At 36.5% G+C, this 27,220-nt stretch overlaps 1 protein-coding gene across 2 annotated transcripts in view; it reads right to left on the reverse strand.

Moving 5' to 3' along the window:
* Positions 1–27,220, reverse strand: part of CDH12 (cadherin 12) — a 248,093-nt gene that overhangs the window by 168,930 nt on the left and 51,943 nt on the right. For both annotated transcript variants that reach the window (XM_055325524.1, XM_055325523.1), the window contains exon 2: positions 8,680–8,974. In XM_055325524.1, coding sequence (XP_055181499.1) covers positions 8,680–8,974 — 295 coding nt within the window. The remainder of the gene's footprint in view (positions 1–8,679; positions 8,975–27,220) is intronic.

A 27,220-nucleotide genomic window follows, 5' to 3' on the forward strand; every position in this document is an offset into this window, starting at 1 on the left:
CAGATTTTTCACTCTTAGAAAAAAAAAGACTTGTAAATTACAAAAGTTAAAAAAAAAAAAAAAAACCTAGAAGAGTGGTGTTAGAGTAGGTAGAGTAGGAGGTATTGGTATGAAATCGAGATCTTCAATATATTTAGAGTGACACAGAAATAGGGGCACTGGGTGGCTCAGTCTGTTAAGCATCTGCCCAGGGTGCTGGGATCAACCCTCCATCAGGCTCCTTGCTCAGGGAGAAGCCTGCCTCACTCGCTCCCTCTGCCCTTCCCCAGATCCTGTTCTCTCTTTCTCTCAAATAAATTAATTAAATCTTAAAAAAAAGAATGATACAGAAATAAGTATGATATATGTATAGGTACATAGATATATCTTTTAGCTGTGCCCCCTGAGAAGGCCTAAGAGCAATGATTTTCCAATAGCAAAGGATATATACAGCAACCAGATTTTGGCTTTTAAATATTATTTGCCATAAGGGTGGGGAGAAAGCCCCTTGGAGAAATAGTTTCTCCCAGAGCTGAAGAAGGAAAATTGCAAGACAATTCCTAAATATATTTTTGGGCCAGAAAGTAAAGGAGTCTTCAAATAATCAAGAGGTCATATTGAAATGGCACAAAAAAAATCAGCTTAAAGTGCCTTTACTTACACTTTATATTTAAGGCTAAAACTGAAATGATTTCAATATTAAAATCAGTAATGGATGGGACACCTGAGTGGCTCAGTGGTTGAGCCTCTGCCTTTGGCTCAGGGCATGATCCTGGAGACCTGGGATCGAGTCCTGCATCGGGCTCCCTGCGGGGAGCCTGCTTCTCCCTCTGCCTGTGTCTCTGCCTCTCTCTCTCCCTCTGAGTATCTCATGAATAAATAAATGTCTTTAAAAAATCTGTAATGGTGCTAATACATTAGAACCAATTTAATAAATAAGAAACCTTGAGACTACATTGACATAAATAGATGGGTAAGCTGAACGTGTGATGAGAACCAGGTTATTTCCCTGGTTTCAAAATATATTTTGACCAAAAAAAAAAAAAAAAACAAACAAAACAAAACAAAAACCTTTTGATAAAATATGTAATAATTACAGAAAGATAAAGAGTAGGTTTACAGTGGGATCATTGTCTAATGTAGACAACCTCTAAGATGATCCTCAGCTACGCCTGCCTCCACTATTCAGTCCTTCAGCTAATTCCTTTCCCTGGAGAGTAAAATGAGCTTATCAAGTTGATCCTAACAAATAAAATAGAGCAGAAGTGACAGGATATCAATTACAAGACAACAACCTCACGACTGGGCTTGGAAGGATACCCCCCACCCAGGTGAATCTTTAGATGAAGCCACGTTTTTTTTTTTTTTTTTTATTGCCAGCTTGACTCTAAATCCACACAAGACTCTGATGCAGAGGCACCCAGCTAAGCTGAGCCCAAATTCACGACCCGGATAGATACCCAAGAGATAATACATACTTGCAGTCTTAAGCCTCTAAATCCTGCAGTAATCTGTTATATAGTAGTAGAAAATAGCAGTTTCGTACCTGGTAGTGGGGTGCTGCTATAACAAACACTTAAGAGGTGGTAATGGTTTTGCAGTTGGGCAGCGTGGGCTTTGAGGAAGATGTCAGTATAAAATGCACTGAACACACTCTTCTATTGGATGTTGGACTTGGAAGGTGCTGTGCGTGAGGACTTGCAGGAAAATCAAGTTATCTTATTGGAAACTAGAAGATCACTGTTACGCAGGGACCGAAAATTTAGCAAAACTGCGGCCCACATTTATTTGAACAGTAGAAAAGGACCCAGGGACCTTGAAACAAAAAGGATCCAGGGCTTGCTGGTTTTAAAGATTACTAGTCTTTCCAGATGGCAAATGATGCTAAAATTAAGAAATGGTTTCTAGGCAAAAATCAAGTCCAGGGCACACAAAAAGCACAGTCAAAAGATAAAGCAATGGGGTTACTGTAAATCTTTTTGTTAAGATCTTAGAAAGATCAAAGCTGGCCCATTGGTTTACTGTCTAGTCAAATTTCACTCTTAAGAGATAAATGGGTGAGTATGACTCAAAGATCCTTTCTAGCAAACAATAAGGGTTCTAATTCATGTGAAGGCTTTGTCACTCAGGCCCCTCAGTGGGGTCCAAGGTAGACAGGATTTATCTTGAAGGGATTTTTTTGGTCTAATTCAGTGAACCCCCAAAAGATTCATGGGATACCCTTGCCACTGACAAAATAAAGAGTTCTATATGTAGAAATATCAAAAGTGTGAACTGAAGACAGAGAGTCAGAGATTGTACAGTGAGAACAGGCCTTTGAACACTTTGAATTCTATTGGCAGGAAGCCGGCCAAGAGTGCTGCTTAGTTGCAAGTACGTGCTGCATTTCATAAAAAATTATTTTAAAAAAATTAAAAAGTATAACTCAAAAGGTAGAACCAAGAGCCCATACAGTATAACTGAGAGCCGTGGACAAATATTCTCAGGCCTTGAACCTAATCAACAAGCTTTTAATATTTGCCAGCTAGATTTCAGGAATATGATGGACCAGTGACTCCTTTATTTAGTTTTCCCTCTTTTCTCAAAAAATGTCTACAGGAGTTTTCTCATGCCTATCTCACCACTGTGTGTTAGGTGTCAGGGTGGGGGTAAGTAGCTGGTTTCTCTAGCATCACAAATCTGCGGATCAAGAGGAAATAAGTCTAGGGAATCTCATTTGCTCTTGCACTTGATTTATATGATGAGTTTCTGGACTTTGGATTCATGCAATGAGGGAAAAAAGATCCCGGGGTCCTAGAAAGGGGGCTGAGCACATATTGCATGACAGAGCAACATGGATTAATGGGGTCCAGAGGGGACACTGTGGTAGGTGGACTATAACCAGGCCCTCAATGATCTCAGCTACCTTGTAGAAGTTTTCTCGGGTGATTCCGTGTCCTGAATTGGGCTGGACGTACTTCTAACCATTGGAAAATGGCAGAAATGATAGGATGTCGCTTTAAATATTGGTTATAAATACAGACTGTGGCTTTGATCAGAGATGTTCTTCTCTCTAGCTCCCTCTCAGCCCTTCCTGGGGCTAGGCAGCTGCCATGTTGTGAGGAAGCCCTGCAGAGAGTTCCACGGAGCAAGAGACTGAGGTCTACCAGTCACCACTTGGGTAAGCTTGGAGGCCAAGTCCTATCTCCTCTCAATGAAGACTCTAGATCAGAACATAGGCCCAGGGGAGCCCGGGGGGCTTGGTGGTTTAGCGCCACCTTCAGCCTAGGGCCTGATCTTGGAGACCCGGGATCGAGTCCCAGGTCAGGCTCCCTGCATGGAGCCTGCTTCTCCCTCTGCCTGTGTCTCTGCCTCTCTCTCTGTGTCTCTCATGAATAAATAAATCAAATATTAAAAAATAAATCATAGGCCCAGCCAGCAGCTTGAATACAACCTTTTGGGAGACCTTGAGCCAAAGGTACCCACCCAAGCCACTCCTGGATATCCATGATCCTGTGAGCTAATAAGTGTTTGCTGTTTTACACTGCTAAGTGTTTGGCTAGTGGATTGTGCAGCAACAGATAACTAATGCACAAAGTTGGTCGAGTAGTCAGAATTAACATCATTAGTCATGGGACAAATCAAAATCCTGTTCTACCCGATAAGTTGCAGCAGGAATACAGCATCGTGTCTGTGATGAACCTAACAAAGAAGCCTATCCTGAAGTTGTACGTGAGGAAACATCAGGCAAACACATGGGACATTCTAAATAGTCACTGGAAGGGAATCCTCAAACCTGTCACAAAATCAAGAAAAAGTAAGGAATTGATCCAGACTGAAGGGCGCTAGTGAGATACAGCATTCTAATGCACCATGTGATTTTGACCTTGAAAAGTGTGTTTATATAAGATGCTATTGAAACAACGGACAGAGCATTAGTGGGGTTTAAGGGGTAGATGGTAATAATGCCATCATCATTAAGGTCAATTTCCTGGTTTTAATAATCACAGTTTGGTTCTACATAGAGAATGTCTTTATTTGTAGAAAACAGCTAACATTCTGTCTCCAATTTCCTGGCAAAAATACTGCTTATAGGGCACAGAGAGAGAGACCAATGAGAATTGACCTGTTCCTACTGTAGCAGGTAAGCTGCTCTCTGCGGCCGCGGCTAGCTCATCTGGTAAGATAATATATCTGCTTTGTGATTTCTTGATCTATCCCCCTATGGTACTTCCATGAAAGCAAGGAAGTTTGAATATTTATATAAGTTTCTAAATTATAATAATTGTGTAATGACTTAATGTTAGGTACAGTCATCATTTTTACTATTTCCTTTGTGGAGTTGGACTATTTAAGTATGGCCACATAGAAAATATTCTGTTTAAAAGCCTTCCAAAAACTCCACCAAAAATTTCATCCTAGCACTTTTCCCTAAACTTCATGTAAAACAAAATAGAGTTCATGGGGGAAAAAAAAAATAAGAGGGTACAATGTTAATGTTTTAATAAGCCAGCAGTGTAATTCTCTTTAGGTGTCTCTTATTCTATTTACTCTTACACTATTTTTTTTTCTTTTAAAGTCAGTGAATAAGAGATACCTAGTTCTCAGGTTTTGTTTTAAACTGGGTCCCCCATCCTCAGGTTTGTATAATAAATAAAAATAATAAAATAAAATAAATAAAATAAAATAAATAAAATAAAATAAATAAATAAAATAAAATAAATAAATAATAAACAAATAAACAAAATAAATAAATAAATAATATATGAATAAAGTAAGGATTTCAAGGTCTTAACCAGCTCATCTGAGGTTGAAAGCCAAATTTAAGGCCCAAAGACATTTTTAGGAGCCACTACTAAAAAGTATAACTGATTGCAATGAATTGTTCTAAAGAGGCTGGGAGCCATACCTACTTTCTGAAATTAGAGTTCAGTTTTCATGTAAAAATGATGATCCAAGAGTCAACAACACTGCATGAAATAATTGTAATGGTTAAATAATAAAACACGGTTTGGATCACCTGGCTGCTAACCATTGCTCTGGAAATGGTAGGTCTTATTACATAAATTGTGATTCACAACTGGCATTTATCAGACGTGTAATAAGACCTGGTTACGAATAACCCAATCAGCTGCCTCAAAATGGCTTAGTTCAGGCCGAGGAAGTGAATACAAGTGTGAAGAAGTTTAAAGATGTCATACGTGTCAGCTCTCTAGGAAAAGCTCACTGAACCTGCACCCCATATCCGTGCATAACCACAGGTACTAAAGGAGGCCTGTGCCTGGAGCTCACCGTGACTGTAGAGATCTTAAAGAATTAGATCACATTTATAACGTCCCAATCTGTCTCCGAGGAGGAAGTTCGATTTAGGGAATATCTGGATCATTAAGTAATTTCCTTGGGTCAGAGGGAAAGCACTTTATCTGTGAATATTACTTCTGTAGCCCAGCGGACGTAGCATGAGTTAGTAACAGCGTGGCCTCTCCCTTAAACAAGTCACAGATTCACTGCAATTTCCTTCAACTTTCTGGAACAAAATATATTCCATAGTCTGATAAGTCTTAAATATCGATTTTCCTCTCCAATCTCTGTCCACCTTGCTCACCACCACTCCCCCTGTGCACAGTTTCTTTGTAATTTTCCCTTTAGTTCATTGCCGGTCCATGTTTAATAGTGTATCACATTTTCAGACACACAGTCTATTATTGCTAATTTCACATTTGCATCACAAACTGTTTTCATGCCCCAATAGGTCTTGGTCTTTGGTATTATGAAACAAGCTATTTTACTATTATTTGTAAATTGGTTGCTTCTTCTCCAACACTGTCAATGAAAACATAGTCAGTTATGGGGACGGGGATGGGACAGTTATTTCCCAGAGAACACTCACACAGATACCCAAGGCCGGCAGTGAGACAAGCCGTGACAGCAGCGGTACTGTCTCCTACACCATGGCAAACTCCATCTGCTCTTGACCAAAAGCAATTTTGATATTCCAGAGAAATGACAAAGAGACAGGACGTGCCCAGAAGGGATGCAGGAAAAGAAGAGAGCGAGAGGAGTAATCGTTGGACTAAGTGATTTACAGCAGTGACCACCTCCATGTGGTCAGAAGGGTGACCTTGGGAATGGAGCTCAGGGGCTCTAGGGGCGTGAATATGATGCTTGGATGGATGCACAGTACTGTTCATTAGCTTTAGGTTGGTTGGTCAGGTAAGAGCAGAAACAACAAATGTCACAAGCCTCACTGGGTCTCCTATATTTTTGGTTATGTGCATAGGCAGGATTGTGGGGAATGGCAAAAGAAGTACGTGGTAGATATTTAATTTCTTTTTTTTTAAGATTTTATGAATTTATTCATGAGAAACACCCAGAGAGAGAGGCAGAGACACAGGCAGAGGGAGAAGCAGGCTCCATGCAGGGAGCCTGATGGGGGACTCGATCCCGGGACCCTGGGGTCACGCCCTGAGCCAAAGGCAGGCGCTCTACCGCTGAGCCACCCAGGTGTCCCATAATTTCTAATATTTAATTCATAAGTGGCATTTATAGATTTTTAGTATATATTTGAAAAAAAGCATATTATGTAAAGGTAGTCCAATAATCCCTGGGTGAACCCATGGCATGCAATGTGGTATCACGTTCAAAAGAAATACTGCTCTACTATTATTTAAACAAACAAAAAGAAAGAAAGAAGAAAGAAAGAAAGAAAGAAAGAAAGAGAAAGGAGAAGGAAGGAGGAAGAGGAAGGAGGAAAAGAAGAAAGAAAGAAGAAGAAGAAGAAGAAGAAAGAAGAAGAAAGAGAAAGAATAAGAAAGAAGAAAGAAAGAAGAAGAAAGAAGAAAGAAGAAAGAAAGAAGAAAAAGAAGCAGAGAGTGTGTGTTGAAACTCTGGTGAAGTATTTACTGGAATCTCTTGAATAACCAATGAGAGGTTTTAGTATTGCCATACCGCAAAACATTTTAAATAACCTATTCTTCCCTAGATTCTCCTGAAACTTGAAGAGAGTACAGGTAATTATGTCTCCCCCCAATACTGCAAAAGCTGGGGCCACTTTGTTTTCTCACTTACCTACCCTGATTTTCCAGGTTCATGGGAACTCCTCTGCATGAGGGTTCATCCCTTTATCACAATTGGCACAACAAAAGACCTAATTATTTACCGAATAAGACGGAATTTTCTACTAATGCAGAAGGCTGTGTATGTTTGCTTTAAGGATGTTGTTTCACCGAGGGTTGTAAATTCATGTAAATAATCCAATTTACATGAAGTAAGCCCTCGTTTAAACCATTTAGGTACAAAAGAGCATTGTCTTCTTAAAAGTTTTGCTTTTTCTTTTTTATTTTTTTTTCTTCTCTTTCTTTCTTTCTTTTTTTTTTTTTTTCAGAACAGCACCTTCCTTTTTCCTCTCCCTGTAAAATCAAGACACAATTAAAAAGCTAGCTCTCCCCATTTCCGGGGCCTACTTTTTAATAAGATCTACTTCTTCCCAATTGTACTTCTAAATCTCTAGCAATCAGCAATATATATATAAAGTGCAGCTCAAAAAACTGTAGCAGAAGTTGAATAACAGATTTGCAGCCCTGTGTGCTCTAATGTTTAAAATCTAAGTAAACTACTTTGAGCTGGTTCCTCAGGTCATGGAGAGAATATGACCTTTGAACTCCGGGTAAGGTCATAGACATAATTTCAAAGTGAATCTGTGGTAAATCCATAGGACAAACTCCTAAAGCTACTAACCTGCCTCTGCCCTCAGTGTAGTCTCTACATGTCTGGGATGGTTTGTAGGGCCAGCAGAAGCTCTCTGAGGAACGTCAGCCAGGAAAATTAGCAATGGCTCACCATAGGAGTTTCAAGTTGTAACCTGGAAGCGACTGGTAGCTTTATCTTACAAAACTGCCAAACACCAGAAGTTACTTTGAAATAGAATAAGGGATTGGCAGCGGTGACTTTGGAATCACAGCTATTTAAAGTTGTCCTTAAAGCTGTGATCCTTGATTCGCTGACTTCAAAATACATATCCTAGAACTTTCAAATTGAGGTTGGTACTGAAATGTGAATCTATATCAAATTTAAATTATTAAGAAGAGTAGTGATACTATAGCTAATTGAAAATTCATTCTAATCATTCTAATAATGATATTTGCTTCTTGGTTTGATGGTGTGACTACCATGGGTTACTTGCAGTAAAACAAAACAAACAAACAAACAAACAAAACAACACATATCATCCTTCTGGAATCTCTATCTATAGCTACAAAGGATGCAACACATTCCTTTCTGGACAACTTCCAGACTCATATGTGATATATGCTTTGGATGATTTACTTTGAGCCAAGAATCACTCGCTGGCATCCGTGGGTAGGGGTAGTTACCTTCAGCACCACGTAGGCATCTCGAATCGCAATGACAACGGATCTTAGTACACATTGAGTCTAGTACTTGATTACAAAGGATTTCTGTGAGTTCAGGTGAGTGCAAAGGTTGGAAACTAGTGACTAATTTTATAGATCCTAGATATTTATGTATCTATGTGTATATTTAGAATGGGGCAGAAAGGACAAAAAAAAAAAAAGAAAAGAAAACATAAATGAAAGTAATTGTATTTTCCATACTGGAAGAATCATCCACTGGCTTACAAATAAGACATTTACATCAACGTGCAAAAAATAAATGTTGAAGAGGCCTCAGAGCATCTGACAACACTTTGACTTGTCTACTCACCCACAGGAGACATTTCTGGGACGCTAGCAACATAGGGTCCATCCAAAAACTTTGGCTCGTTGTCATTAATATCCTGTACTTTGATGATGAATTCCGATTCAGGCTCCAGGGGCTTCCTGGTTTCTATGTCCACAGCCTGAGCGCGCAGTGTGTAGAAAGGTTTTTCTTCTCTGTCCAGGCTCCTTATTGCATGAATGTCCCCTGTGGTTTCATCGATGGTAAAAACGGTACCAGCGCCATCTCCTGAGAGGGTGTATTTAACAGTGCCCTCTCCTTTATCTAAGTCAGAATGGAGCTTTTATGGGGAGAGAGAAAGAGAAAGAGAGACAGAGAATGCTATTAAAGGGATGGTCCCAGAGTAAAGGTGCTTGCACTGTAAATTTTTATCAGAAAAGTCAAAGAAAGGTCTTATGGTTCTTTTTTCATTTTTTTTTTGTCTTCCTTTTTTTTTTTTTTTTTTACTAAATCTTTGAATATAAACATTTTAAAGACACGCAAAAAAGTAGAAAAATATGTGGTAAACATTTATATGTATATCCCAGAGATTACACCATTTACCTTTTACTCTACAGTTGGCGCTTGAACAGGCAGGGGTTAGGGTTTTCAACCCCTGTGCAATTGAAAATTGTGTTTAACTTTTAACTCCAACAAAACTTAACTACAAACAGCCTATTGTTGACTGGATGCCTTACCAAAAATAACTGTTTAGTAAGTCAATTAACACATATTTTATATGTTATATATATTATACGCCATATTCTCTTTTTAAGATTTTATGTATCTATTTATCTCAGAGATTGAGAGAAAGAAAGGGAGTATGAGCTAGGGGAAGTGTAGAAGTGGAGGAGAAAGAATCCCAAGCTGACTCCTCGCTGACTGTAGAGCCCGACTCGGGGCTCAATCCCATGAGCCTGAGATCATGACCTGAGCCAAAACCAAGAGTTGTACGCTCAACCAACAGAGTGACCCATGCACCCCTTATATACTGTATTCTTGCAATAAAGTCAGCTATAGAAAATGTTATTAAGAAAGCATAAGGAAAAGAAAATACATTATAGTAATTGTACTGTATTTATTGATAACATAAGTTTATGTATTTTTGGAAAAATGCATGTGAAATTTAACCTCCATGAAGTTTAAACCTATGCTGTTCAAGGATCAACTGTATTTGACTCATCATATATATATAGATCACATGTCTCCCCTTCCATTCATCTTTCTATCAACCCATCTTATTTCTCAATGGATTCCAGAGACTGTCTGAGGACAGCCCTCGAATACATGAACATACGTAAATTGAACATCTGTATTTACTTCTTTTCCACATTTCTGGGGAATACAATTTTCACAAAATGAAATGCATTAATCTTAAGTGTGCTTATTTCATTTTAAGTAATTGTTGTAATAAAAATAAATGGGGTCATCAATACCAAATCAGAAATCTTGCTGAATATCCTGAAAAAAAAAATCAATGTCCTGAATGCAGTTGAGAGAGAAGGTAAAAGAACTCAGAAAACATTGAACCTTTTCGTTTGAAAGGAGAGGAGAGTTTTGGCATGCCAGATGGTTTCAGATATGTGTAGTAGAGTCTCTCATTTTAACATACTGACTTCCAATGAGTTATTCAATATTGCTCAGCCAAATGTTGGATAGAAGCACTGATTATCCTTTCAAATTCACAAGCGGCTTGCTCTAATTCATTCTATATATTTCAAATCTCCTAATATAGAAAAGTTTTGAGCTTCTGCTAATTTCTTCAACTATATCATAGCATGTAATAAGATATACATAACTGATGTGGGGGAAAGGGCCAAACAGACGATAAATTATTGGGATGTCTGTCAGCAATTGAGCGTCTGCCTTTGGCTCAGGGTGTGATCCCAGAGTCCCAGGATTGAATCCCACATCAGGCTCTGAGTGGAATCTGCTTCTCCCTCTGCGTGTGTCTCTGCCTCTGTCTCTTTCTGTCATGAATAAATAAATAAAATCTTAAAAAAAAAAGAAGGTAAATAATTAGTATGATACTGTAGGTCAATGTTTTTCAAACTAGAGTCCAAGAAGTAATAGAAGATGAACATAGTCTTCTAAATCCATAAAGTATCCCATAATGTGTGTATACATATATATAATATAAATATTACATTATTTAAAATTCTCCAAGAATACGCATATTCATATTTTTACAAATAATAAAATACACAACATTTAAATTATATAGCATATGTATTCTTATAAATACTATTTTTTCTTCTGATTCTGATCTAAAATGTTTTAACCTTTTCTTACTTATTTGGGTCAGGCCATCTGATTTCAGTGTCTGCATTTTTACATTTAAAACCTCCTTCAAGGGATGCCTGGGTGGCTCAGCAGTTGAACGTCTGGCTTTGGCCCAGGGCGTGATCTTGAAGTCCCGGGATCGAGCCCCACATCAGGCTCCCTGCATGGAGCCTGCTTCTCTCTCTGCCTGTGTCTCTGCCTCTCTCTGCCTGTGTCTCTCATGAATAAATAAATAAAATCTTTAAAAAAATAGAATATATAAAACCTCCTTCCAGTCAACAGATCAGCCAAATTAAAAATGTTAAGCTTTTAGTGTCCATAGTCTTTTGGGCTATGCTTCCAAATTCGCATACAAGCACAGCATTCTTGAAAAATTGGTGGTAAGAATGAGTTCTTTTTTTTTTTTTTAATGTTTCCATCCACACCAAAAAGGCTTTGAAATATTTTAAATTATATAAATATCCTTTTGCAAATAGGCTTTCTGTGTATTAGTATTAGCAAAATTAAAACACAAAAAAACAAACTCAACAGTGGCTACCTCTTTGTCCTTAAACTCAACATTCTGGTTTGAGTTCAGTAAAATCACATCATCCTTCAAATTAATGTCATAAAATGAATGCATTCATTTTGTGAATTTGTATTTACTTCAAAACTTGCTCTGCAAGTATATTTGCATCAGAGCATAACAAAGAATTGATGCCTAAGTAAGTATTATAATTAAGAGAATAAGAAAACAAAAAGAGGGCACATGATTTTGATTTTCCTTTAAAATTTCTGCATATTTTACTCAAGTCTAAGAAAAATTGCTATAAATAATGGGAGGAAGAATTTTCCCCCTATTTTATTTTTACAAACTCTTATGAAGCACAGGAAGATTCAAGTGTAAAATCAAGCTGTAGATAAATGTATTTGGACTTAGGAATATCAAATTAACGTATTTCACCCATACTATTAAAGATATTCAACACAGTGAGTATTGCTTTTGCTTTTAAATTTATCTAAAGATATGAGACAGGCAAAAGCTCAATGCAAAAGCAAACACTTTATAAACTGCATCCATTTTGCCAATGGCTCAAAAGAATATGTGGTAATATTGTGGGAAATGAGTGAAAATTCTGAGAAGGTTTTTACAATGTGATCCAAGTAGAGTCACAAAAAAATTCTCATTTAGCTAAAATCAGAACTGTTTTCTTTTTGAACTGACATAAGAATAGAAAAGCAAATGTGTTTTCGACTCTATCCAAGATCGAAATTAAATTCAGTTGCTGTTCCTCCTTATTCTTCTACCTTTTTCCTTCTAATTTAAAGCCGAGTTTTGTAGAGATTAAAGCTTCAGAATAAATGTGTGAAAATACGTGAAAATTTTGAACTAAAAATGAAGCTGATTGATGTAAAACTCTTGAGAAGATTAGAATTTTTAAAGCAGTTCATTACATGACAATACCTCATAGGAGACCACCTGCAATATCCTGCATTGACAGGCAATATTTAAAATTATCCAATGTTGACTGAACCGGCCCATGAATGATTGACTTAAGTAGATACTTTTTTCCAAATTCAGTTCTAATATTAAGTAAGGGACAGCCTGACGTGGGAATTGTAGAAAACTTCTATCATTTCTGTACACTTTCAGTTATATTCAGTATTTATATATAATTGCTATAATAACAAAAATATATATAACTGCAAGAGTATACATATGAAAATATATACTTTATATATACTTTTATATTTTTATAATACTCTGATTATATATACATATAACATGATATTAAAAAATCAACACTTTCCATAATGAAATACCATGACCTTTTTTTAGTATCACTTGAAATTCTTCAAAAAAAATTTTATTTTTTTTTAAATTTTTTTTTTTTAAGTAACCTCTACCCTCAGACTCACAACCTCACAAGTGACAGTCACATGCTCTAACCAACTGAGCCAGCCAGGTGCCCCTTTCCAAAATTATTTTTTAATGTGTGCATTATTTCACTCATGGAAGTTCTAATGATTTAATGGCCCTTTCTTACCCTTTCATAAACAATATGACGTGTGTGTGTGTGTGTGTGTGTGTGTGTGTGTGTGTTCTCCTGTTCAGTTCCCTAAAGGAGTAATTATCAAACTGAAAAAAAAAAAAAACAGCCTAATTTTTATGCGTCAAACAAAATTGGAAACTTCAATGATTTCGGGAATTGATCTCTAGAATGAAATTCATTTCTTAAATCTTTCGGCAATGGAATTCAGGAGGAGCTAACACTGTGAAGCTATTTCTTAGTGTAGTTTGCATAAAGAAGGAGGGAGGGTTTCAGAAGGACTTTTCCTGCCTTGCCTTATCTTTGGACTGTGTTAACTATGACAAATCACATGATGTCACTTTACACAGGGCTCTAAGCTACACATTCCACAAAGCTAATGATTCCACAAAGATAGAATCATTTTCCGTTATAACAATTCAAAAGTAACAGCAAGAAATGTCTCTTATTCCGATTATTTTTTAAAAAACTATTTCTGAGTAGGTGCTCACTGTATATTGACTGTAGCAGCCAACTCCAATAATATTATCTTTAGTATTGACATGTAAAATCTCTCCCAGGAACACAGTTCCATAAATGATGGACATCGAAATTTGCACTGTCCAAGCAGTTGTTTTGTGGAAGTGGTGTTGCTATTTTCTGATGTTTCCCAAGTCATCTTAGATGGAGCATGAAAATGAGACGCCAAGAGAGGCTTTAAAAAGATACAGAGGACCAGCTTCAGAGCGTAAGCAAATCTGAATCCCAGTGTTTAAAAGTTTTGAGAAAGCTGATCTAAAGTCAAGGGTTTACTAGCACCTCTTTGATTATATTTTAGAAACTGTGGCACAAAATAAAAGATTTATTCTTATTTTTTCTGGGTTGAATGTGCACACAAACTAGAAAATGCTTTTTTATATTACTATGTCCAGCAGTGATTTTATTTTTATTTGCTATTTGCCAGGATAGGGGGTGGTTACTAGGGATGGGGAGCATATGATTTATATTGGAAGGAGAAGCGTCTGATTTTGAAAAGGTAGCTTCTTCCTGAAAACCAAAATTTGTGTGGATCTGGTGTATATATGTATTTGCAAATCACTAATCATGCCCGTAAGGAACCACGGTACATCACACGCTATTTTAAAACCCGCCCTCCACATCATTCTCATCAAGATTATGGATTCATATTTTTGTTTCCTGATGGTCCCAGCAGAAGAATGAACATGTGTGGGCCCGACACCATCTTCCTTCACCAAGAATATTTTAAAAATCAAACTTCAAACCAAGTAAAACACTCAAAGAATCATGCAATAAAAAATCTATATTCTCACCAATTAGATTAAGCAATTATCAACGTTCTGAGTATTTTGCTTTATTTTTATAGACTTTTTAATGTTCCAAGCACATCATAATTAACTACTTGATACTGGAGCACCAACTTCATGCAAATGAAGCCCATTTCCTATGAAATTATAATGTCACTATCTAATCTAAGAAAATTATTTAAAATACCTATCATCACCTAATAATCAGCCCCTATTCAATTTTTACCATTGGTCTCTTCAAATATCTTTTTTAATTCTTTCTCTATATCTTGAGCACATATCAAAGCAACTTTCAAATATAGCAGTTGGATTCTGTGTCTTTAATTTCTGTAAGTTTAGAAGGTTCATGCATTTTAATAATTACTTATCTACTTATCATGATGTTTTCAGGGATCTAGTCTCCATTCTGAATTTGCTGGAATATGAAAGTTCCTGATACGTCTTTACCTTTCTGGCTTAGAATATCTTTTTAGTCTCAAAATATGTCTGAGCATAGAAGTAGGCCCTACTTAATATAGAGATCCTCGTAAGGTGAGGGATGGCATCTTCTGCTGGTCCTCACCATGAACACATTCAACGCAAGGGAAAGGTTCCTTGTAGAGGATATGCCTCAGTTAATTTTGGTGCAATAGTGGCATGTAGGTTGTCAGACTCATTATCAGTTTTCGAATGATTACAGAGCCCATAGACGGGCTTAATTTTATGGTTCAACAGTCAGTGCATGTGATTGGAAGTAATAGTATGACTCTTTTATTTACATACAGGATCCGTCAGATAAAGTAGCCAAAACTAGTATGAGAAAATTTTATGCAGCTTTCTTTGGCTGAAACAATTTCATTATGTAGAAAATAGACTACTTTTGCCCTCTTCTCCTTGGAATACTTATAAAATACTCTGCATTTCTTTCTTTTCTTTCTTTCTTTTTTTTCTTTTCTTTTTCTTTTCTTTTTTTTTTTTTTTTGCTTGATTTTCTATTCAGGCTTATCCTGTCCTCAGAAACATCACAGTGTCACAGTGGCCACTGTATTTATTGGCTTACAAAGCCATTCGATTATGTTCAGTGCGTTGCTTATTGACAAAGAAGACAGACCAAAGATGATCTGTAACTCTGCCTGGGTAATGTTATAATGCAAAATTTCTGTCTGAAGCCACTGAAGGTCCAAGAATATTTGACATTCTACTCCATTCTCCTCCCTGCGGGGACTCATTTGTTCTTCCTAGCTTGATTGTTGCCATTTGAGCAGGAGGGAACCACTTTACAAGGCTGGGAATTCTCTTTAACAGCCCAAAGTGAGTTGAGAACTCCCCTGCCTGGGTTACAGACCCAAAGCTATTTATCATCTGGAAGTATTTCACCTTCTATTTAAGGAAGTAGAAATCCATTCAAAAAGGCCCACACCTCCCCAGAGGTATGCCAAGGCAGAGCGAAGAACAAAGACTGTTTGCAATGCTGGGGAGCAACAAAATATGATGTGCTAGGATATATTATACATCCTGTTAGAGAAAAAATATATACTTTTCACCCGATGTTCTCTTTCATTTTTCTTTTTCTCCTTGAATATTGCATGTGTGGCCACATATGAGGGGGATCCTAACTCTTCCTTTAGATTGTCATATTTTACAACTTTAGCTCACCCAGATCACATTATATCATTTGAAAGTGTCACAACATATTAATAGGTACTTCTGGAGAAGTTGGAGAGGTCATTGGCATGGTGCCTGGAATTGGGAGAAAAAATATGGGAGAAGGTTAAAATAATTTCTTCCCTACGTTTCCAACGCTGTAAAACATTTCTCACAAAGCCAGGTTTTAGGTAATGAAACATCCCCTGACAATAAACTATTTTTATCAAATTTTCAGTAATGGAATCTCTATTTGAAATGGAAGTGGATTTATGTAGGATTTCAAACGTGGTTGTTTTTCAGCATACCTGGTAGATTTGCATGATTTATCCTAGGTTTAAAATAAATTTTAAGATGAGATTTAAGTAATAACTATACGTTAGTATAGGTAGATATCATTCACTGATTTATTGTTACTTGTTACTATTGCTCCGAGTTATTTCTCTTGCTATTAGCCCTTACTGAATACCTGGCACTATGTTACACATCTTGGAAGCTTTATTTAGTTCTCAAACTAATCAGTGATATGTTAGCATGATAAATAGGATAAATGGACTCTTTGTAATGAAATTCTAATAGTTCAAAATGTAAAATTTAGCTTTCCAAAGCTACATAATCTATCCTAACTTCTTTGTATATGTATTTAATAACTCTAATAAATCAGACAGACCCAAACGTTACCTCTATTGTAAAACATAGAACAATGTGAAATCCATGATCATGAACATGAACCATTTGGGTTTAGAATCCCAAACTCATTACTTCTTACCTGGATGTTACTATACAAGTTAGTAAATTTCTTTGGATGTCAGAATCCTCATATATAAAATGTGGATTCTAATATTTATATCATAAAATTTGGATGATACAGTAGAGAATCAAACTCCATGATGTCTATTTCCCTTCCTGTCTCTCCATTTACATCCAAATGAGCCCAGTATAGCAATATTTGTTTCCATTTACATGAATTTGTATTCATAGATACAAGAAAACTAATTGAATCCAAAATAATGATAGAAAACAGCATCGAGCCTCTACTTTTTTCAGGCAATTTTCTAATGGTTTTATATGTCTAAAGCCACCTTAATCCTCAGAACAACCCTATAAGGACAACCCTACCATTATCCTCCTCATTTTGCAGATGCATAAATTGAGGCACAGAGACGCTGACTTAGCTCAAGACACAAATAGAAAGACACAAAGCGAATACTCGAGTCAGGTAGTCTAACTCCATGCATCTGTGAGACTCGGCCTTCAACTAAGTCAGTTCTTTTTTAATTTGAACCATATAATGTCATTTTCTCCCTTAACTTTTAAAACTGGGTCTCCCTAAGAGGAAAAGACAAAGAAACAAACATTAAATTTTTGGTCAGAGGATCAGATTAGCCACAGATACAAACTACCCAAATACTAGTTTCGTAATACACATCGGTTTGGTGAGCAAAACCAGGTTGTACTTTATGGACACGTTAATGACTTAATGGACTTAATGGACACTTTGGACTGCCCGTTAGTGATTGCACCAGGCACTAGGAGAGAGAGCCTAGCAGTACTTGCTCTCAAGGAGACAGGAGTCCAGTGTGCAACAATCTGGATCATAGCAAAAAAGATATTTAAAACACTGTGTCTTTAGGCACTTGGGGGGCTCAGTCAATAAAGCACCGCTTTTGATGTTGGCGCAGGTCACAATCTCAGGGTCATGAGTTCGAGCCCCACATTGGGCTCTGTGCTTAGCAGGGAGTCTGCTTAAGATTCTCTCCCCTAGATCCCTGGGTGGTGCAGCGGTTTGGCGCCTGCCTTTGGCCCAGGGCGCGATTCTGGAGACCCCGGATCGAGTCCCACGTCGGGCTCCCGGTGCATGGAGCCTGCTTCTCCCTCTGCCTATGTCTCTGCCTCTTTCTCTCTCTCTCTCTGTGTGACTATCATAAAAAAAAAAAAAAAAAAAAAGATTCTCTCCCCTACCCCCCAAAAAAAGTAAAAAAAAAAAAAAAAGATTCTCTCTCCCTCTCCCTCTGCTCCTCCCCTTGCTCTCTCTCTCTCACTCTCTCAAATAATTTTTAAATAGTAATAAATAATAAATCTTTTTAAAAAACCCAAACACTGTCTTTTTACAGCTTAATGTCTCTCAAATCACACTTGTCTTATAGAAGTTTTTCATAAGCATAAATATCATATAATTAAAAAGCATGTTATATTTGTGTTTTCATTGAAAATACAAATATATATCATATCTATAGTTAGGAATCATCTCAATAATATACTAAGTGTCAATTACATATTTGGAACAATTAATGGTCAATTAGAAAAAAGTGAACAAAATTTGTGTTAAAGAAAATATAATTTACTATTATGTCAACAAAATACTTCCATGAAAAATATTTTTTCAAAGATTCTGCATCTTATACCATAATTTGCTTTGAAGCATATAGAAATCCATTAGATTAAAAACACAATGGAAAACTTCATTTCAGTAGAGAAATAGATTTTAGCACACATGTGCCTTCTCACAATGAACTAATAATCAAATACTCAGCTACGTGCGCTTGTATGAGAATATTTAGACGTGTGCATATATGTATTTGACAGAGAAAAATGGGAGGGGAAAGCAGAATATTAGTATGTGCTTTCTTGTGCTCACACATGCACATTTTTCCAAAATGCATAAAAGACCAAATAGATACGCATTCTATAAAACAATGCTCTTAAGAACGCAATCTGAAAATTATATTATCTCCTTATTTCAAAGGTGGTTTGAAGGTGACCCATTTTCTGCAGCCTGCATTACTGTGGGGATTGCTTTATGTGTGAAAGCACAAAGCCACCTCACTGAAGTCTTTTATTTCCTTTCCTTACTTTAAAATAACTACTTTAAATGGATTTTGAAAGTATAATATCACAAATGCAGAAAAAATAAATCCACGTACTTAACCAGGTTGCTTTCTTTGTATTGTGAGTCAAGCTGTTTCATGTCAATTTTACTGTTAAGAATTCATATCTCTCAGTCTTATATCCTGTAACAGTGTCATAAATATTGTCTTATTTGCATGATAATTTATACATTAAGTATTCATTTTTGTCCAATAGTATGAAAATGCTAAATTGCAATGTGCTAATGAGAAACAAAAATAGTATCTATTCAATGTAAGAAACGCAATAAATTGCATCTTGTTTCTAAATACAGGTTAACAAGATGTTTTTCTAAAATCTCTCATTATAAGCACGTTAAGGAAGGACTCATTCTCTGGGTTCACTTGTTTTCCAGTAGGGGCAACAGGATTCCCAGGACACTTCCAAAGAGATAATAGTTCCGCTTTGACTTTGACTTTAAAAGGAAAAAAAAGTAAGGAATAAAAAAATTTAAAAAAAAAAGGAAAGAAAAAAAAAGAAAAATTCAAACAACTCTCATAGACACTGGAACCTCAATTTTGACGGCTTTTAGCAAATATATATTATTGGATGCCTGAGTGAAATAAATCGATTTCAACCTATTGCATTTTTAAAGGTCAAGTTTTTTTTTTTTTAATGAATTCAGGATTATAAAAGCAGATGCTTAATTTGACATTGAGACCTTAAATAATGAATAAATCTCTCAAAGTTCAATTGCTTTTCAGAAGAAACTGAATTGCTTTGTTATTAAATTTTCCTTATAATTCATGGAATCCATAGAATTGTGTGTATGTGTGTGTAGCAATCTTCCTAAACCTTACATGAATATTATAGATTGCAGAGTTGCATTATTTCCAAAATCTAAAAAAAGAAAAAGTTTGTTTACTGATCTCCTTTACTACTTTTAACTTTTTTTTCTCTTTATATACATCTTTGGCTGCTGATTAAGATAGGCTATATAGAGAATTTCTGAGACTAAGCAGGATACAGTCATACTTCATTGTATTATTTTAGATCATAAACTTGTGCATATTCAATACAAAATTGAATCCATATCAAGCAGTAATTCTCAATTATGGTTGAACTCCAAAATATGGTGTGATTGGCTGGACTCCACCATATTGTCCAAAGTTTCTCTCCTGTTAGTGTACATTCTGGGAATAATCCCCAGGACTGTGAAGACTACAGATTTAATTATTTTTGTTGTTGTTTTATGCACATTTTTATTTAAATTCAATTAATTAGCATATATTATTGGTTTCAGAGGTAGAGGTCAGTGATTCATCAGTCTTATATAACACCCAGCACTCATCACATGATGTGCACTCCTTAATGCCTATCACCCAGTTACCCCCTCCCCCCATGCCCCCCTCAGAAACCCCCTCATCATAGTTTGCTTCCTATGACTAAGAGTCTTCTATTGTTTGTCTCCCTCTTTGATTTCATCTATATTTTCCCTCTCTTCCCCTATAAGTAAATAAGTCAATCAGAGAAAGACACTTATCAACTTATCACATGATCTCACTCATATGTGGAATTTAAGAAACAAAACAGAAAATCACATGGATTTAATTCTTATGGTTGTATCATGTTGGGTGGGTGATTATGTCTCTAATCATATGACCCTTTAAAAGCTTAAGAGGTTTTTTCCCCCCCACAGGGATAGAAAGAGGAAGTTAGAGACACAAGCTCCAGCTGGCTTAGAAGAAAACAAGCATTCGTGTCCCGATTCAATTTAAATTGCTGATACAGAGAGCCAACTTTTAGGAGCTGAGGGCTGTCCCACATCACCACTAGTGGTATAAGAGCACCTGAGGTCTATAGCAAGGAAATAAATTCTGCCAACAGTCTAATGAGCTTGAAAGTTGATTTTCTCCCCCTCAAGAAAGAGCTTGACATCCAACTGACACCTTGGTTTCAATCTTGTGAGGCCTTGGGCACAGACTCCCATTATTCTGTGCTGAATTTCTACCTGCAGACCTGTGAGTCTTAAGGTGCTCCATCTGTGGGAATTTGTTTTACAATGATGGAAAACTAGTACGTATAATTAGATAAATCTAATATTACTGTTACTTCATTTTTAAAAAAGCATGACTTTTGATTAAAGAGAAATTTTGATTTCTTGATTATGTGCCTGTACTGACACCAACTCTTTGAGGGTTCCTGAATCTAATGCATGGAGTAGTGTTCCCTCACATGCAAGACCAAGCAATTCTCAAACAGCAACAAGATGTCTAAGAATTCGACTCCATTCTGACACTATCTGCCTAGGGATAGCATCAGATTCCACAGATTAAGGGCTCAGTCCTACCAGACTACCTCCCCACATCCTCACTTCAGACTTCCCATTGCAAGCTCTAGGCTGTTCCTACATCTGTGCTTCTGATTGATCAGCTACAGACTGGAGGTTCCCACAGCCTACTCTTTAGGTTCTTTTAATTTGCTCTGACAACTCAGGGAAACATTTACTTGTGTTTACCAGTTTACTAAGCAACATGATAAAGGATATGAATCAAGAGCCAGATGGAGAGATACATAGAGGGGGTAAGGCTGACATGCTCTCTCCAGCATGCCATTCTCCCCAGTGTCCATATGTTCATCAACTCAGTCTTTTGGGTTTTTAAGGAGCCATCACGGATGGCATAGTCATGATTGACTCAGTCATTGGCCATTGACTAGTCCAGCCTCCAGCCCCTCTCCCTTTCCTTGAGGTCAGAGTGTAGGTCTGAAAGTTCCAACCCTCTAATCAAATGGTTGGTCCTCCTTACAACCAGAGCTTGCCCTTTGGTGGGATCCAGAAGTCACCTTAATTAATAACAAGACACTCACATCATTTTTATGGCTCTCAAGCATTTTCAGGAACTGTGGATGAAGACCAACTATATCTGAGAAACACATATTTCATCATCTGAATGACCAACTATAGATTTCTTTTAATCATTACATCATAGTGCCTCAATTTTCTGACACATTATTTATTTGCTTATTTACTTTTTCCCTGCCTGTATACCTACTCTACTATTTCTAGTAAATACATCTGCTCCTTCCTTTGTATGAATGATCCCATACAAACACATCCTGTGAATCTAGTAATATTTGTCCATTTGACTATACTATGGACATAGATCACAGGTTTGGCCAATGTTAGCATCTGCCTTTCCAGTCAAAGAAGTAGCTGACTACTACTCACCTCACCCTGCATCCTGGACAACATAATGTGGATGCCTTGAAAATAGGAGAAAATTAAGTCTAAATACAAAAGGAGATTGAGAGAAATAAGAGACGGAGAGAGGCAGTCTTTCTGACAACATCATATCAATTCCTGAAATTGGACTTTTCTTCATAGAATGAACTCATAAATCTCCTACTCTTAACTTGCTTTTTCCAGTCAAAAAAAAAAAAAAAGAAACAACAACAAAAAAGAAAAACCAAAATAAAACCACCCACTTTCTTTTTCCATGAAATAAGCATTTATTGAATAAAAATTGTATTCAAGTGCCACAGATTTGTGGACAAATCCAGCAGTAAGGCCTCAAAGGTCAACATAGGTAGAATCTGTTCCTCTACATCAAAGGTCATCAAAAACAAACAAACAAACAAACCACCAAAGTGCAGCAGATTTACTATCGCTACCTCTTCATCCCTTAGGCAATTTGAGACAACTCTGTTTTGTATTAGGTCAAAGTGAAATATCTGCCAATCTTAACTTTGGAATAAGGGGAATCTGAGCCATTGATCTTTTTATGCTGAGCTCAGAATTGAGGGCAGAGCTTTCATCAAGTCAACCCTTGTGAGAAGTCAAATGACACGTGTGGTCTCATTCTCTATAGACACTTAGTTTGTGGGAAAGGTCTCTGTTCCTGTCATTCAAATAATGACAGTTAGTTAAACTTTAATCAAATGCATAGACTCATTCATTGTATTGCATTCCATACCAGTATTCCCTAAGCCATGCATTCTAAGGATTTATTCTAAACAAAGAATTTCTTAAATGAAAGCTTAGCAGCTACTCATTGTGTAGAATATAGAAGGAATGGAGCAGGGCCATGGTTCACAGTACCTTCCCAATTCTCTTCCCCAATTCAGAATCACAGGAACACATTGGGAAACTCCTAGCAATCCACACAATGCTTTTGAAATTCTTTGCTTGAACCTTTATGATACCACAATTCAACTGCTGCCTAAGCCAAATCCTCTACCTTTTTTAGGAGGAAACACTTTGGGCTGAGAACAATTTTTCTTTAATCCCAAGTTTTGATTCCTCTCACATAAAAAAAAAAACACACAAATAATGTTGTATTTTAGTTCAAAATAGGCTGCATTTATTGCATTATAAAATGTTGAGTACTTTTGCTTCTATGATCCATCAATGCTTGCAGATATAACAAGGTTTCCACTCATCTTATATCTTGAACCCTTCTCTGAGAAGTTGGCATATCATTTGTTGGTTTTGAGTACACACTTGCTGCTAATGATGCTTGAAATTTATTGGCCCTATTCAGAGGAAAGAGAGTAATAAGACATTTGAACAGTCAGCTCAGACATATATCAGTTTACATACCAAAAAAAAAAAAAAAACTGTCTATCCAAGGTGTAAGCCGTATCTTTTGTGTCCTAGAACTATTTCTACCATGACTCTTGAACTGGCCAGTCCAGACCATTGCATACATCCTTAACTGAAGAGACCGACCACTCTGGCTATCTGCCCATTGTGTTGATCATAGGCTAGAATTAAGCCAGATTACACTTGGGATCAGATATTCCAAAAACAATGTTTGTATATTCTGTGTCGGTAAGAACAAGATTTTAAAAAGAAAAGAAAAGAAAAGAAAAAAAAAAAGATCTTCATGCATGGCTTCTCTGATGGCATAAAATCAGGCCTTTGAAACTGGAGAGTACCTTAGAGAACATTGCTTTAATTATTTCATTCCACAAAGGAGGAAATTGAGAATCAGAAAGGCTAAGTGATTTCCTCAATATCATAGAGCTAGTTAATTACAGAAATCAGAATAGAAACCAGGTTATCCAGCTCTCTGCACAGTTCTTTCCATTATGTGCAGTGGAAATATCTGCTGCAACATTCTGGCAACTTGGCTCCTGAAAGCTGCCTCATAATGTTGAATAAATCAAAATGTTTTGCATTTATAAACTTCAAAACATTTAAAAGTTAAAAAAAAAAAACCTTAGTTTTCTGATGGTTTCAGATAAGATAAATTCCATCAACTCTATTTCAAGATTTTATATGTAAACGTGTGACAGCATTGATAGGAGGGAGAAGTCAGTAGCACTAAAAAGCATCAGGGACGGAGAATATAGATTGATGCCAGGATTAGAAAGGACTCCATCAATTTCAAGCTCCATTAGCAATACAGGGAAAATAACATGGAGTGAAAAGTAGTCGACGGAAGTTTCATGATCAGACTGCGGTATGTGTGTGGAGAACAATATAAATAAAATGAAATGGGATCATTTGATTATTAGTAATTATACTAATATTTTCTATCTGAATAATTTATACAAATGTACTAGTTATTTTTATGAGGTTTATCTCCTTTGACATCATTAATAATCCTTTCCTTCTTTGCATTGAGAATGAGGAGCCTGGGGCTTGTCTGATATAGCTCCAAAGTTGGGAGCCTGGAAACCAAACTCAGGTGTCCTAACTTATCCTAAATAATGCACTTCCTCTTTTATTTTAAATTTCACAGGAAACGATTGTATCAATTTTTCAACAGAGAAAAGGGAAGCTTTCCCCTGAACATTTAGCCCTATTAAAAAGGCTTCAAACTCACAGTCATGAAGAGGCGATATTGGTGAATATTTTCTGTACTTCACATCTTTTATCACACGTTATATATGGTGGAACATAAAATTTTATGAAATTATAGTTACATGCTTGAAATGGATTTTAAATCTTTTTATTTTCTATGTCACCAGCGAGAGTAGTAAACCTGAAAAATTAAAGCGGCGATATAATTTATCTTGCCTGTAAATAGTCTACTATACATGATACAGTTTTGAAGTAAACAATGACAGATAAGGCGAAAAGTGATGTTTCTCCATGGGAAACTATGTGATAAATTGCTAGAAATGCCATGATATAACTGGAATTACGTCACTGGAATATAAAAAGAAGATTCTCAGCTCCCTACTTCTACACACAATAAATAGTTGTGTATAGTTGGCTCGTTGAGTACAATTTTTGTCTTTATAGGGACACAAGTCACTCTGTCAGTAGATATCAAAATGTCAAATAACACATAATTTAATAATCATTTCTTGTTTGTTAAGGTTTTATTTATTTAAGAGAGAAAGAGAGCACAAGCAGGGGGAAGGGTAGAGGCAGAAGCAGGGTCCCCACGGAGCAGGGAGCCCTACGTGGGGCTCTATCCCCTCTAACCCACTAAGCCACCCAGGTGCCCCTAGTCATCTCTCTTCATAATACAAATAGGTAAACCAAGTAAATATATAAATTCCTGAGCTAATAGGTTATAAATAAGTAGTGTACTTGATTATATATGAATACTTATAAAATCTACAATGAATTCACACATCACGATGATGTTTTCAATTTGGGGATAGAATTTTTAGAATTTATTACATGATACAAGTGATCTGAGGGCTGTGAACATGTTTGCTTTGCAGGAAAACATTCTATAAAAAGTAAGTTTCAAAATAGACTATTCTTGTTTTGAACTCTCTCTGTCAGAGAGATTGAGGTTATAATGCAAGACCTATGTGTGAAGGAGAAAAGAACCTCAATATTGGGGTGAAAATTGTTTTTTATTCTTACTTTCTCATCACTATCCTGTATAACAGTTATTTTTCCTCCTCCCTAAGCCTGTGTAGTATTTAATTAGAATAAGCACTACCTGTATACACAGGAAAGAAAAAAAAAGTAATGATAACATTTAGTCATGTAGCAGCAACTACTGTCAATAAGGGGAAAAAACTAGAACATTCTTTCTTTATGAAATCTGAAAGTTTAAGCTTTCAAATAACACACACACATACATACACACATATACACCAACAACAATGCAATTCTAGTTCCGCCTCCATAGATTGTATACAATAGTTCGTACTATTAGCACTAACATGAATTTTCTCTTTCATATTATATTCCAAGTCAATTTTATGTAGTACAGAGAACTCAAATCACTTCCTGCTTGAAATAAGACCTAATGATTTGATGTTGTAATTGTAACACCAAGTCACATTGAAATACAAAAACATGTTTTTTTCTCCAACACAGCGGGAAAATCAGGCTACTTATTTAGAATTGCCTGAGTAAAATCTCTTGGGTATTATATCTTTTCAAAATACTGCCAGGGCCAGCACTTTATTTTTTATTTTTTAAGATTTTTTTTTCTTTTTTTAAATTTAAATTCAATTTGCCAACATATAGTATAACACCCAGTGCTCATCCCATCAAGTGCCCTCCTTAGTAAGAAGAATGAGTAAATAGTCTCTTACAGTAAAAGAAATAATAAAAATAAAAAATCGGGGGACCTGGGTGGCTCAGGCGGTTAAGTGCTCGACTCTTGATTTCAGTTCAGGTCATGATCTCAGGGCCCTGTGATGGAGCCCCACATTGGGCTCTGCACTAGGCAGGGAGTCGGCTTGATATTCTCTCCCCCGTACTGCTTGGGCATGTGCTCTCTCTCTCTTCCTCTCAAATAAATAAATCTTAAAAAAAAAAAAAAAGGTAAACATAGGGCAGCCTGGGTGGCACAGTGGTTTAGCGCTGCCTTTGGCCCAGGGTGTAATCCTGGAGGCCCCAGGATCAAGTCCCACTTCAAGCTCCCTGCATGGAGCCTGCTTATCCCTCTACCTGTGACTCTTCCTCTCTCTCTCTCTCTCTCTCTCTCTCTCTCTCTCTCTCTCTGTTTCTCATGGATAAATAAATAAAATCTTTAAAAAAAATAAACATATACAGACAATCTATTGTTTTGTGTTATTAGAGTGAACATCCATGGTGAACCACAGTTGGTCTCCCAAGAAGTTAATTCACCCTTTAGTACATTACCCTACATAATACTCACATGGGAAGTCATGGGAAGAAAAGATTTCTTCCTTCAAAGTAGGACGTATATAAAAAAAAGAAGTCTTGTATTCACTATATTTCACACACATCCAATGTATTGTTTTAAAGCATCACATATAGTAAATTAAATACTTAAGCAATCTCAAAAGGGGTCTTAACAGCCTTGCATTTCCATTCCCAGTGCTAACATTTGAAGTGCTTCTCCCTTTTACCGTTTTCAACAGGACTCTTGCAGGCATTCCTTTATTAAGACAATAGGAGTAGTTATTGATTTCTTTCTTTCTCTTTTAACAAACTAACTTTTATTTACTATGCTTTCGTAGCTGAGGCTCAGCATTTCTTTTTCATGTATCAATTAATGTAGACTTACTGTT

Source organism: Nyctereutes procyonoides, unplaced genomic scaffold (assembly GCF_905146905.1).
Source record: "Nyctereutes procyonoides isolate TBG_1078 unplaced genomic scaffold, NYPRO_anot_genome, whole genome shotgun sequence".
Lineage (NCBI taxonomy): Eukaryota > Metazoa > Chordata > Mammalia > Carnivora > Canidae > Nyctereutes > Nyctereutes procyonoides.